The sequence below is a fragment of the Diceros bicornis genome, chromosome 4, assembly GCF_020826845.1.
Source record: "Diceros bicornis minor isolate mBicDic1 chromosome 4, mDicBic1.mat.cur, whole genome shotgun sequence".
Lineage (NCBI taxonomy): Eukaryota > Metazoa > Chordata > Mammalia > Perissodactyla > Rhinocerotidae > Diceros > Diceros bicornis.
This window is the reverse complement of record NC_080743.1, coordinates 2778777-2792964: the sequence shown is the minus strand read 5'-3', so window position 1 is coordinate 2792964 and position 14188 is coordinate 2778777. Positions and strand designations below refer to the sequence as shown.

General features: G+C 38.5%; 1 protein-coding gene across 1 annotated transcript in view; it reads right to left on the bottom strand.

The window, feature by feature from the left end:
- The window catches only part of ALG6 (ALG6 alpha-1,3-glucosyltransferase), a 56691-nt gene extending 42983 nt beyond the window's left edge, over positions 1-13708 (bottom strand). The window contains exons 1-3 of the mRNA XM_058538212.1: positions 13139-13708; positions 10501-10781; positions 1567-1651 (exon numbers count right to left, since the gene is read on the bottom strand). Of these exons, the coding sequence (XP_058394195.1) occupies positions 1567-1651; positions 10501-10582 (167 nt within the window). The 5' untranslated portion in view covers positions 10583-10781; positions 13139-13708. The remainder of the gene's footprint in view (positions 1-1566; positions 1652-10500; positions 10782-13138) is intronic.
- Between the last annotated feature and the right edge of the window lie 480 nt (positions 13709-14188).

The window sequence follows — 14188 nt, the reverse complement described above, 5'->3', positions numbered from 1 at the left end:
TTCTTTATGCTGTACGCCTCTGTTTCTGAGCCTGCCACTCAGGATTCTGAGGCTACACAACCCTTGATAAAGATTTCAACACTACGAAATTTACCACCAAGATTACCTCAGGCATCTCATAATTTTTAAAGACTCACAGGCCATAGTCAAAACCTAATCTTACAATTATTCTCTGAGTTATACAGTTCTGGTTTTTAATAAAGAAAAAAAGATTGAAAATGAATACACAGTCACCTCTTAATCATCTGGGCCAAAGTGGGAGACCACTGGCCCAGAACTGAGAGCCGAGGTAGACCAGTGTTGGAATGACCCATCCCCTACCGGATTAAGACTCTATCCCCCTCCCGGAATCCGTGCTTTCCCCTCCTAGCATTAAGCCAAGTTATCAATTTTCTCTAATCTTTCAAGACTAAATACTACATTTAATCTTGTATTAAAATCTTTGTTGAGAACTACTTACCAAAGAACAGCCAAGAATACAATTATCTTATCCGTGTAATATTTACAAAAGAATAGAAAAGAATTACAAAGCTCCAAAGCAGTGGTCTGGTTTGCCTCAGCAAATATGACCTTATTCTACCCATCAAGTACGAGAAAAACATGAAGAATATGCTAATAATCTGAACAGTGATACTCGCTGGTTAAACCAATGTCTGAGGATCTGAAAGATGCTCAAGATAGAACAATAAAGATAGTGCCAAAAATTTAGCTGACCTCTATTTTAAATACTCCAAACTCTGACTAGGGTACGGCCAACCTATTAATGGAGGGTTCAATAGGAAATCCTTGCATGAAACTCTCTCATAAAGGAGTTACATAAACGCAACTAACAGACAATGTAAACAGTCTGTATAGCCAGTCTCTAATAAAATAATCTGCCAGGCATCCAATAAGTCAATAAATGATATCACCAACTGTTATCAGAGTGTGTTTACAACAATGCCACAGCACGAATGTCTGTGCAGATGTGACACAGCCAACACGACTGGGAGCTCACGACACCACAGGCCCTGGTCTAAGGGCTCCATGCACATCGTTTTATTCAGTCCTCACAACTACCTGGTGAAAGACGTCTTCTGTGACTCCCACTCCACAAGTGACCAAACCATGGCAGGGAAAGTTAAACCACGTGCCAAAGGCCCCAGTGCCAGTACACAGTGAGAGCAGGACCTGTACTCGAGCGGTCTGACCCCACCACTCACCACCACTGGCTACTGCTTTTCTACAGCTCATTCATTCCTATCAGAGAAACTCTGCGAAACCTCCAGAAGAAATATTTTTAGCCCATGAACTTCCACGGTTTATGTCCAGAGGAGCTTCTATGGCATACGGTGTTCTGTCCTCAGAGTTCTAGCTCAGTGCTATGTTCTAGCTGTAACTGAGTATGTGGGTAACTTTCAGGAGGATGAAATGGCCTACAATGTGCAGGGTAATGTATGTGACATCAGTATGCAGGAAGACGAGGATGCTGAAGATGAAGAAAACAGCATATTTTCCTTTTAAATATCTTCAAATAATCTATATTAACTATGATAAACAATGAAATCAAATTAAAATTATCCATACCATTGTTTGATGGGTAAATTAAAAGTAATTTCTTGCCAGTGTCTCTGAGCTTCATAATCACCAAACATAGGGGGTTTGCCAGCACCTAAGATGAAAGGTAAAAACAGCAAAACAATCAAGAGACTTCAGCATATTTTTATTATACATTATGTTATATTTTATTTCCTCATGAAAATTTTCTGAATTATAGAGGTAGTGTGGGTAAAGGAAAAGAACACAGAAGTCACCAAAAAGTCCACGAGATGAGGTCTCGAGCACTGAATGTGTGGGACCTGGAGCCACAGCACATTAAAAACAGGATCGATGCCACCCACCTAGAGGTCTAATGGAAGAAGATAAAGGATATGAAACACCCAGCCTAGTGCCTGGCCCACAGCAAACACTCAATAAATATCGTTAACATTAATTAGCTATTAACGTTAATTAGCTATTAATTCATTGATAATACTAATTATAAGATATCCAAGTTTACTTTTACTTCATGAGAAAGACTGTCAACTATACCGTCCAGTAAGTTTCATAAAACAATAATAATAACAAACATCAGTATTTCACAAATGGCTTTTACAAACTAAATATAAATAACTTAAGGTGAAGTATAGAACCAAAACCAGACTATATGTTACAGAGACATTAGTTAGGTCAGGCTTTGAGGTCAAATGTTATATAAAAACTGTCCATTTATAGCTTTTTTTTAATTGTAAAGTTGCAAATAAGGGATAAAGAATCATTAATAACTAACAATTGATAGTGCCTACTAGGTGCCAAATACAACAATGAAGTAGGTATTATTATCACCCCCACTTGACAGCTGGAAAAACGGAAGCAACGGTCACCCAGGTAATAAGTCGCAGAGTCTGGATGTGAACCCAGGCAGACTGGCTCCATAATCCATGCTCTTAGCTCCTCCTCTGCATGGCCTCACAACTTGGTTAAGTAGGTTATTAACCTTAAATCATTTAAAATGGCATAAAGGTAATTCCATTTAGCAAACACCCACTATTTAACTAGCAATTGACTACAAAATTGTGAGAAGACGTAGAGATACAGTACAGTCACAGGTTTTTTAGTCAGCAAATGAAAATCAGATGTAGTCAGATAAACTCATTAACCCATTGGGAAGGTGGGCCACATTGGAGAATGACATACTATCACTCACTGAAATCCAACCCAGATTTTCTCCAGCTTTGGAAGACTACATTAAGTAGATTTTTTTTGCATTTAATGGCTATATTATACTAATATTCTTTAAATGCTAGCACCTCCACCCAAGGAGATACTCCTACTACAGGATAATCATGGGAAAGGCAGATCAACATCTCCAAAGCATATACACCCTGAGTGACTGTCACAAAGAATTACCCACAGTACACAGACACACGTACACACACACACCTCTGTCTCTCTCTCAGAAAGTACCGTATCTCATTCATTTTGGTACTCTCAGGATGTAACGGCACCTAGTAGATTCTCAGTGTAATCGGTGTGATATAGCAAGGATTTTAAGTTCAAAAGATTTGAATTTCTGACTCCCTGCTTTTCCACTTACTGGCTGTGCAACACTAAGCGATTTGTGATGGCAGACCAATTAATTATGCCAAGGCTACTTTAACACGATGCCCATGTATTGGTTCTTGCCCAAAACCATCTTTAAGTTACTGTCAGACACTCTGAAATTCCAAGCCTCTGTTCGTGCTGCTTCCTCCCTATTTATACACCTCTTCAATCAACTCATATCCAACCTGTAGAAATCATCTCAAATTCCAAACTCTCCATGAAATTGACTCCATTAATTGACTTCTTGTAATACTTATATTTTCAATATCATATACTTTGTCACATGACTATACTATTTCCTAATTGCTACCCAAATAAGAATTTTCGTTTCTATGACAGAGAATGTGATTTTCCAGAGTTCAAAGGAAGCATATTGCTATGCATACAGTACATACTTTCATTAAAAACTTGCTTAATTAACTGAACAGGAGGAAGAGGATAACCTACAATTTAAAAAAAGGAAAATAATTCCTTGATGAATTAATTGCATTTTTGCATGTGTATTTTATAGATGTGTGTGTATGTGTGTTTCCGTTTTTAGGAATACAACTATCGTCTATAGGGGGAAAGGAGTTGATTTTTATTTTTGTTTTGTTTTTATTTGTTTGTTTTTGGTCCACTGGGATAATAAAAGTCAGAGAGGATCTTAAGTAATTTCCTATACCTGAAAACATCCAACTATCTAGATTTTCTGAAATTGCTCTAGACTTGGGGTCAACATGGAAGAATTTATTACCATTCTCTAACAAACGGAAGAATAGATAATGACTCTCTTCAGAGTTGAGAAACAAGTTTTTATCCAGAGTCTGACCTACTTCAATAAATTCAGCTGACACTGGCTATGAAATTAGTACTTAAGTTTTTAAAACTGCTAAAGTGCCCTTACAACCACCCAAAAGGACAACCCAACTGCACCTGTGGGAGCTTCTCCTGGGAAAGGCAAAAGGATTCCTTCCACTGTCATTAATCCACAAATTCAATTACATGAGGTTCAGAATTACATAAGGAAAACACACTAATGTGTATTTACAAAGCTTCAATTTTGTCTCATTCTCAGGAAAATGGGCTTAAGCACCCCTTAAAAGTTCATTTTATTAATTGCTGAACTATTCAGAATTATGTTAGAATTTAAAAAACAAGTAGTTTGATAACAATACATACTAATTGCCTTTACATTCAAATTTTAAACTTTTTTTTTTGTGTGTGAGGAAGATTAGCCCTGAGCTAACATCCATGCTAATCCTCCTCTTTTTGCTGAGAAAGACCGACTCTGAGCTAACATCTATTGCCAATCCTCCTCCTTTTCTTTCCCCAAAGCCCCAGTAGATAGTTGTATGTCATAGCTGCACATCCTTCTAGTTGCTGTATGTGGGACACCGCCTCAGCATGGCCAGAGAAGTGGTGCGTCAGTGCATGCCTGGGATCTGAACCCGGGCTGCCAGTAGCGGAGCGCACACACTTAACCACTAAGCCATGGGGCCGGCCCAAATTTTAAACATTCTAAGAGAAGAGAATTTGGCTAAAATTTTCCAGAATAAAATCCCACTTTTTATATGTTCCTGGTGAGTAAGAAGAAACAATACAAATAGCAATGGGTAAGCTGAGAGACACTAACCAATGAAATAGAACACAATCATATTTTAACAATGATTGATACATTGCAAAAAATGATTGTCTACGACTTTCTCCTCCTAAACAGCCAATACAGCTTTGAAAAAATAGATTAAAATTGGGTCAAGTGTTGCTATTTGCTCTAAAAACCTTGGTAACACTTTGAATCAAGTATATCCAAGGAGGAATATAGGAATGAGGAATTGTGAATCTCTGCAAGTTATGATAAACAATCAGTACTAAAATCAGAATTTGTCTCCTCCCCATGGCTTGTTTAAAAGCAACAAGCCATATTTATTCAATATTTTTAGGTCTGTAAAAACTATATAAGCAGTACTTATGTAAGGGGTATATGTAAATATGTAAGGGGTATACATTTTACCAAAATTTAAATTAAAATATACACAATATATGCATTTCCAAAGAAGAAACAGTGAATTAATACTAAGCAAGCTCACCTAAGCTTCCTTACGCAAGTGCTTCCTAATTACAATCTTAAAACAAGATTGAAAAAAAAGAAAACTAGGGGCCAGCCCCATGGCGTAGTGGTTAAGTGCACACGCTCCACTGCTGGCGGCCCAGGTTCGGATACTGGGCACGCACCGAGGCACCGCTTGTCAGGCCATGCTGTGGTGGCGTCCCATATAAAGTGGAGGAAGATCGGCTCAGATGTTAGCTCAGGGCCAGTCTTCCTCAGCAAAAAGAGGAGGACTGGCATGGATGTTAGCTCAAGGCTGATCTTCCTCACAAAAAAAAAAAAAGAAAGAAAGAAAACTAAAATAAGCATGTTAAAAACAAATTATAACCAAAAAAAAAAGTATTTTAATTAATAGAGGGAAAAATTCTCAGTGGAATCACAGATGTTATACTTATTCATTAATTTTCCCAGCCTCCCATGATACAGAAGTTCTTCACATGTGAAAGCTAAATGTTATATCCTTTATCATGGAGCTGAGAACTCTGACAGAATCACCATTTTCCTTATTGTTTAGCATTTTCATTTTTCTCATCTGAAAAAATACATAACCACCACAAAAGATACCTACAAATATTCTACTAATGTGCAATAACAATACTGCTCTTATACATACAGTAATCCAAAGGTAATATTATCTGTTGACTCTCTTATGGGACAATTTAGAGCAAGGTTTAAAATAAGCAGCAGGAGTCCTATCTTCCAGATGAGGAAGAAACTGAGCAAACGTGACCTCAGGGAAGAAATGCTAGAATAAGTAATAGATGTAAGCCTAAATATTTAAAAATTTTAAAATATACTTCCAAATAACTCATGAGTCAAAGCATAATCACAATAGAAAGTACAAAATATTACTTGTAGGGTGGTACTTGAAAGGAAACATACAGCTTGAATGATTGTATTAGAAAAGAAGAGAAACCGAAAATACATGAGCTAAACCATCGACTGAGCAGCGAACAAAAGAACAAACCCAAACATTCTATTGAGAGGATGAGCAAAGCTCAAATTAGTTCTTTGAAAATAATGACAATTAATAAACTTGTAATAGGACTCATTTTTTTTAAATGGAACAACATAAACTACATAAGAAATGAAAAAGGAACCATTACCAGTAATACAGTAGAGACACAAAAGGTAAGAAAACATGAATAACTTTATGCCAATACATTTTAAAACTCAGGTGAAATGGGAAAATTCTTAGAAAAATATGAATTATAAAATAATTCAAGAAGAAATAGAAACCCCAAATGGTCCTATAACCATTAAAGAAATTAAATCACTAATTAAATATTTTCCCACAAAGAAAATTCCAGGCCCAAATAGTTTTACTAGCAAGTTCCACCAAGCATTTAAAGAACAAACAATTCCAATCTTACATACTATTCCAAATTTTAGGAAAAGAGGTTATACTCCCTAATTCATTTTACACAGCTAGCATAACCTTGATAACAAATCTGAAAAAGGCATTTTAAGGAAGTAAAATTGAGAGCCAATCTCATTTGTGAGCATAGATGCTAAAATTGTAAATAAAACATTAGCCAAATCTAGCAATATACGTTAAAAAAAAACATAACATATCACAAACGAATAGGGTTATTCAGGAATATTCCAGGAATGCAAGGTTAGTTCAATACTAGAAAGAACAAAAATATACTCAATGGTGAAGTAAAAGTACCCACTAAAATTAGGAACAAGATAAAGATGCCTGAATCACTACTTATATTTAACACTGTAATAAGGTCCCAGCAAGAAAAAGACAAGAAAAAGAACTAAAAAGTGTAAGTAGTAAAAAGGAAGAAATAAAACTGTCGTTATTCACAGATCGTTTTTTTACACCAAAAATCCAAAAGATCCTTCAGATAAATTATTAGAATTATAAGGGTTTAGAAAGGTGGCCAAATATAAATAGTCAACCACATTTTTATACCCCAGCAATAAGTATTTAGAAATTTTTTAAAAGATACCATCTACAATAGTGAGAAAAATATATATATGATACCTAGGATACATCTAAGAAAGGATGTGTAAGACTTTTATGTAATAAATTATAAAATTTTGTTGAAAGACATTAAAGAAGACAAATAAATGGAGAAACATACCATCTTAATGAAGGAGAAGCCCTGCTATGGTAATGACTGACAATTGCCCCCAAATTAAGCAATAGTGTAGAATGTAATTCCAATCCAAATCTCAACAGGGTTTTTCAAAGGACTTCGACAATCTGATTTTTGAAAAAGACATATATGTTTGTATTACCTTTCTATTGTTGCATAACAATTATTACAAACTTAGCAGCTTAAAACAGTATTCTTTTATAACACCCAGTTCTGTAGGTCAGAAGTCTGAGTGCACTTAATTCGGTTCTCTGCTCAGGGTCTCACAAGGCCAAAAGAGGTGTCAGCCAGTCTGCACTCTTATCTGGAGGCCCCGGCAAAGAATCCACTTCCAAGCTCATTCAGGCGATTGGCACGATTCGATTCCTTTCTGCTGCAAGTCTGAGTTCCCCTCTGTGGTTCCCAGTTCCCTCGCTGACTGTCAGCTGGGGGCTACTCTGCAATGAGAGGCCATTCGTATTCCTTCTCACATGGCCCCTCCACCCTCAGTCCAGCAACAGTGTGAGTCCTCAGGCTTTGCATCTCTCTGGAGTCCCCTTCTGCTGCCAGCTGGAGGGAGTTCTCTGCTTTTAAGGGTTCATGTGATTACACCGCACATATCCAGGTAATCCAATGCAATCTCCCTATTTTAAAGTCAACCAGTCAACCATGCCACAGAACACAACATAATCACCCCCAAGTGAGAGCTCATCGTTTCCACAGGTTCTGAGGATTAGGGCAGAACATCTTTAGGGGGCTAATCCAGAAGTTCTGCCTACTACAATATGAGAGAGCAAAGCCCAGAATAGCCAAGACACTCCTGAAGCGGAACTATCAGGTGGGAGAACTAGCCTCACAACACATCAAGACTTAATGTAATAAGACACGGCAGTATTAAATCAATGGGTCAGAATGGAGAAAACAGAGCTGTGCATATATGAAAACCTATACAGACAGAGCTGGTCTCGCAGATTAGTGGGAAAGGACGGACTATTCAGTAAATGAGCTGAAGCAACTGCTTATCCATGTGAAAAAAATTTCTAAATGGATTCTTATCTCAAATATTATACACAAAATTCAATTCTAAGGAGCTAACGACTTAAATAGGAAAGACAAATCTTAAAACTTTTAGAAGAAAATTTTAGGAAAATGTTTTGTGACCTAGGAGTAGGAAAGGATTTCTTATAAAAAGCACAAATCATAAAGGAAAAAGATTGATAAATTTCATTATGTTAAAATCAAAAACTCCTGTTCATCAAAAGACACCTTAAAGTGTGAAATTTCAAGCCATAAAATGGGAGATATTTGCAACTTGTACAAAGGTTAGTTTCCAGAATATAGAACACATAGAAAAAAAACCCCAAAATATAGATACATTAGAAAAAAAATCTAATAGAAATGTACAAATGACATAAGCAAATATCACAGAGAAGGCAATACAAATGGCCAATAAACATGAAAATATGCTCAATCTTTTAGAAATGAAGGAATTCAAATTAAATATACACCCATCTACCCTAGCCCCTAGACTGTGAACCTCTCTATGGCAGTAAAAGGGTGATTCTGGGACCCAACTACAATGTGTGAGGAGGAGGTTCCCCCACATATCCAACAAGCAATTCTCCAACACCAGCTAGTTGTCCTACATTTCAACTCAATTCTCACACTAGCTGGAGATGTCACAGTCCACAGGTTATGGCTTCGGTCCTAGAAGACTGCCCCCCACCTTCAGATGCCAGTCACATGCCCAGGTTGTCACCCATGCTTCTAACCAACTGGCTATAGATCGTAGGTTCCAATGACCCCCTCCAACTCAGGATGCCAATCCCTAGTCCGGGTTGTTACCTGTACTTCTGACTGACAGGCTATAGATCCGAGGTTCCCACAACCTCCTCCTCAGGTTTGATTAATTTGCTAAAGCAGCTCACAGAACTCAGACAAACATTTTAATTACTACATTACCGTTTTATTATAAAAGAATATAACTCAGGAGCAGCCAGATGGAAGAGATGCATATGGCAAGGTATGGGGAAAGGGCACGGAGCTTCCATGCTCGCTCCACGTGCACCACTCTCCCAGCATCTCCATGAGGTCACCAACCCAGAAGCTCTCTGATGAACCCTGTCCATTTGGGTTTTGATGGAGGATTCATTACATAGGCATGATTGATTACATCACTGGCCACTGGCAATGATTCAACCTCCAGCCTCTCTCCCCTCCCTGGCGGTCAGGGGATGGGATTGAAAGTTCCAACCCTCTATTCACATGATGAGTTCTCCTGGCAACCAGCCCCCATCCTCAGGTGGGGCCCAAAAGCTGCCTCATTAACATAACAAAAGATAACTTTACCATTAGAGAATTCGAATGGTTTTAGGAGCCTTGTGCCACAACTAGAGATGAAGACCAAAGTTATAGCTCTTATTATAAATCACATTATCACAAGAGGATATCATTTATTATTCTTGGTCACCCTAAATACCAGACCCAAAGACTGGATCACCACAAGACCTAATTTTGCTGCACAGCAGACACTCAAAAAATATTTTGCGGTTAAATAATCGATGTGAGGATCAAATGAGATAATAGTTATGAACTATTAATGTGCTGATTATATTCCTACACTATTAAAAAAGAAAACACAATTCATACATGTTATCTCAATTAACCCTCACAACAACCATGTTAAAGTACATATTAACATTCCCACTTTGTAGAAGACGTACATGAGAGGTGCTAAGTAAATAAATACTCACAGGGTTAAATTTAATCCCAAACCCAGCCTCCAGGTCCACACTCCATCAATTCTCCCTCGCTTTTTCTAACATCCTTCCCAATCTTATTCTCCACTGGTCTCTTCCTTTTAATCTAGTAATATGCCTTCTCCACGCTAAATAAAGAAAAGCCTTCTTTGATTTGCTCCCCTTTGAAGTACCAGCTCACTTCTCTCTTCAATTTGTCATCTTGCTGGTTGGAGTACATTTTTGTTTTCACACATCACAAAGCCCATGCTTCTATTTAGTTCTTATACAAATTCTTTTCATTAGAATTAGATGTTTAAATGTATTTTCTTGACCACACCAGTAAAGCCTGAAATTCTTCTCTGTCCTAGTCAGAAAACTGTAAACTATTACCAGAAAAAAAGAAAACTATTTAAGGAAATATTTGCCTATCTTTTAAAAACCAGTGAAAATGTGTTACCTGAGTAAGAATTAAGGGAAACTGTCCACCGTACTGTCAGTCCTATTAAGACCACAGCTGTCATCAAGTACCATTTCTCCATGCTTCTTCAAATTTAGGGAGGGAGAAAACCAGGATCAACGCCAGAATACTTTTAACACGTAGTCAGTCACTTCTTTTCTTGATCAGAGAAATGTTATCAATTCTTTGGAATTAGGAGTTTGAGAGGATTTTAAGTGATGCTTTGTTTCCAAACAGTTAAATATTGGTTTTGTTTTTTTTTTTGTCTATGAAGAAATAGCCTGGAGGGGAACAAAAAAAAGATACTAAGATTTAGCTGAGCATAGTACCTATAACAACAAACCCATTAAACCAGGTAGACAGATGGAGAATTTGGGTGGGGGGGTGGGGGATGGACGGGACACACAAGGACGAACACGGAGGAAAGGGGGTAGTTTTAAGTTCCTTATTCCCTAGTCCTCTAATTGGGAAATATTCCTCAAAAGGTAGCTCTCCCTGTAAAATGGGCCTCCATGGATCTAAAGATAAGTAAGGATCTGCTCTTACAAGAGAGTATTTCTGAGTGAAGAAAAACAACAGATAGGCAGACAGTAGAACAGTCAATTCTATCTAGAGATGTTCATCTACAGGCAGAAATGAGACCACAACGGTAAACAAAGTGGGCATTTATCTTTGGTACAGAGAGAAAGAGGAATTTTATCTATTTAGTTTGAGAAAGTCTTCCACTAAAGTAATTTATGTAGTTTGATTTTTCCTTCTTTTCTTCCAAAATATACTTGCACTAACCACACCAACTTTCCATCTTACAAACCTTTACAAGAATCAATAATAGCCCCAACTCTTAGGAGAAAATACAAAAGCAGTAAAATGCAATTAACTACTTACATTTTTTTAAGTTTTTTCCTTGGGTTGGGGGGTTTAAAAGTAAAAAGCTTTGAAAAATGGTGGGCCATCTTAACCACAGGATATACTTTAACTTAAATATATTCAGAAAAATACAATTAACAAATCAACTAAAAGATTTAGGGAAAAACTGGCACATTCTACCTATTGGGCAAAATATTTTCTTGCTTAATAGCAAAGGACAACTCCAGCACTATCGAAGTCTAGCATCTCAACCAGGCAGAGTGACTCAAAGCATTGAATAAGGCCCTGTAACCATATTATTCACATTTGGATCATGTAAATTCCCCTTCTCTTTCCTCCCTCCTATTGCATCCACCTTTGATCATTTTACTGTTCACTAGAAGTTCTATCACAGAGGCAAGGTAAGAGGAAAAATTAAAATTAAATCCCTTTCCAATGTTGATTCTGCATTTGACACAGATTACAGGTCATTATAAACTATACAAATTCTGTTTTAGTCTAACTTGAAAAGCCCCTTTTATCAACATTCTGCACTATTTATTCCAGAACTGTATACAACACTCTATTTTCTGCTGAGATATCATGTTTAAAACTGAATTTATAAATGCTAATTCCTGGATTTTAAAATATAGCTTAACTCAGGGCCGGCCCCGTGGCCCAGTGGGTTGAGTTTGGTGTGCTCTGTTTCCGTGGCCTGGGTTCGGTTCCCGGACATGGACCTACACCACTTGTCAGCGGCCATCCTGTGGTGGTGACCCACATACAAAGTAGAGGAAGATCGGCACAGATGTTAGCTCAGGGCGAATCTTCCTCAGAAAAAAAAAATATATATATAGCTTAACTAATATTCTATCTTGAAAACTTAAATCACCAATATGAGCAAGTTAAATCCATTCTCCACAGTTCTAGATAACGATATTTAAGTACTTCCCCAGGAACCTTAAGTAACAAAAATAAGACTACCAGTAACACTTCATAATCCTGACTAACTTAAAAAGAACATCATGCTTAACTAATACCACGCTGGTCAAGTCCACTCAGAGCACAACAGTGGAAGGGCCAGCTAACTGACAGATGAAAGAATCACATCCAAAAAGGTCTGGACAACACCCACGATGGACTAAATCTAACTCCAGAAACCATGACAGATAAATTCAAATAAATTCAAAGTTCTGCACTTAAATGTGAAAAAACAAACCAACGAAAGTCAACTGCGTGAGTACTGAAAAGGAGGCAACAGGTAACAGATGACAACTGTGAGTTCTGTATGGACATGGAACTGATGACCAATGTTACGGTGTTTTGATTAAATATTAGAAAAGCTTTTCTAACAATGAGAGCTGCCCCAAAATGAAACGAGCTTCCTCTTGAGAACAGGTTCAAACAGAAACCGAGCAACCACTGGACAAGAATATTTCTAGAGTGTAGGACAGATGACTAATTTCTGAAGTGTCTTCTCATTCTGATTTTGGAAGCATATTATGTGTCTGCATTAATACAAATCCTGACAGTACAAAGAAGACTCAGTCTCCCAGCATGTTAACCTTTCCTGATTCCCAACAGTTGCCCAGTATTGCCACTTTTGTAGGTTTCTTTGTTGTGTAAAACAGACACGCCTTCCCATCCTCAAGTGGCTCACGCTAAAAACTGAAAGGCATCAAAAGCCTCTCTTCCTGACACCTAATACACTTAGAACACAATCCACATCCCCCAGCCATCAGGCCCTCTGTGAGCTGACCCCTGCCCCCTCTCCAGCTTCATATCCTCTCACCTTCCCACAAGGGCTTCCTTCTCCTCCGGGCACCTGCCAGGTTCACTCACACCTAAGCTCCTTTCCACTTCTCCTCCCCCTGCTTGGAATGCTCTTAAGCCAGCTCACTGGCAGATCTCCTCTCGTTCATGTTACATCTCAAGTCGTCCCCCGAAGATCATCACGGACCACTCTTGTGAAGTTTCCACCTCTTACTGTTTGCACAATTACCTTCTCTAATTTTATTCCTAATTCTTTTCACTATCAGAAATTATATTTTCACACAACCTGGAACAACTTCACAAATATAATTTCGAGTAAAAAAAGCTAGACACAAAAGAATATATATCGCATGGTTCCATTTATGAAAGTCTCATAAACAGGCAAAACTAATCTATGGTGTTAGAAATCAGGAAACAGGTTACCTTGGGGGTGGGGGAGGGAGCGGTGTTGGGAGCGCTCTCCAGGGAGACCTTCTAAGATGCTGTGAGTGTTCCGTTTCTTGATTTGAGTGGTGGTTAAAAGATTTGTTTATGATAAATCGACAAGTTACAACTTACGATCTGTATATTTTCTTCTACATGTTATATTCCAATAAAAAGCATAAAAGGAAATTACATGTACTGGTCAACCAGAACACAAGCTCCATGCAAGCAGGGACCCTGTCTTAGTCTCGCCCTGTTCCCCGCACCTGGAACGACGCTGGCAGGGAGCAGGTGCTCACACAGCATCTGCTGAGTGGTCTCGTGTGAACAGGAGGTCCCTAATGTCACTGAGTCCTCTGCGGTTAACGACATATGTGAGATGCTTAACCGAGCCCTCCTCCTGGAACCGTATAAAGGGATCTTCACTCCCGTTTCCAGCGGTGAAGCACAGCGCGGTGATTTCTAACCCATCCCAGGCCACGAGGCTGCCCGGGGGCGGCAGAGGGTCCTGCCGTGCGCTGGGGGCGCAACTCGACGAAGGAAAAGTCCGCCGCCCACCTCCCGGGGCCGCCGCTGTTCCCTTTAGTCCCAAAGGTCTTCCCCCAGGGGGACACGACCCCCCGCGAGTGCACTACGCCAAGTGAGG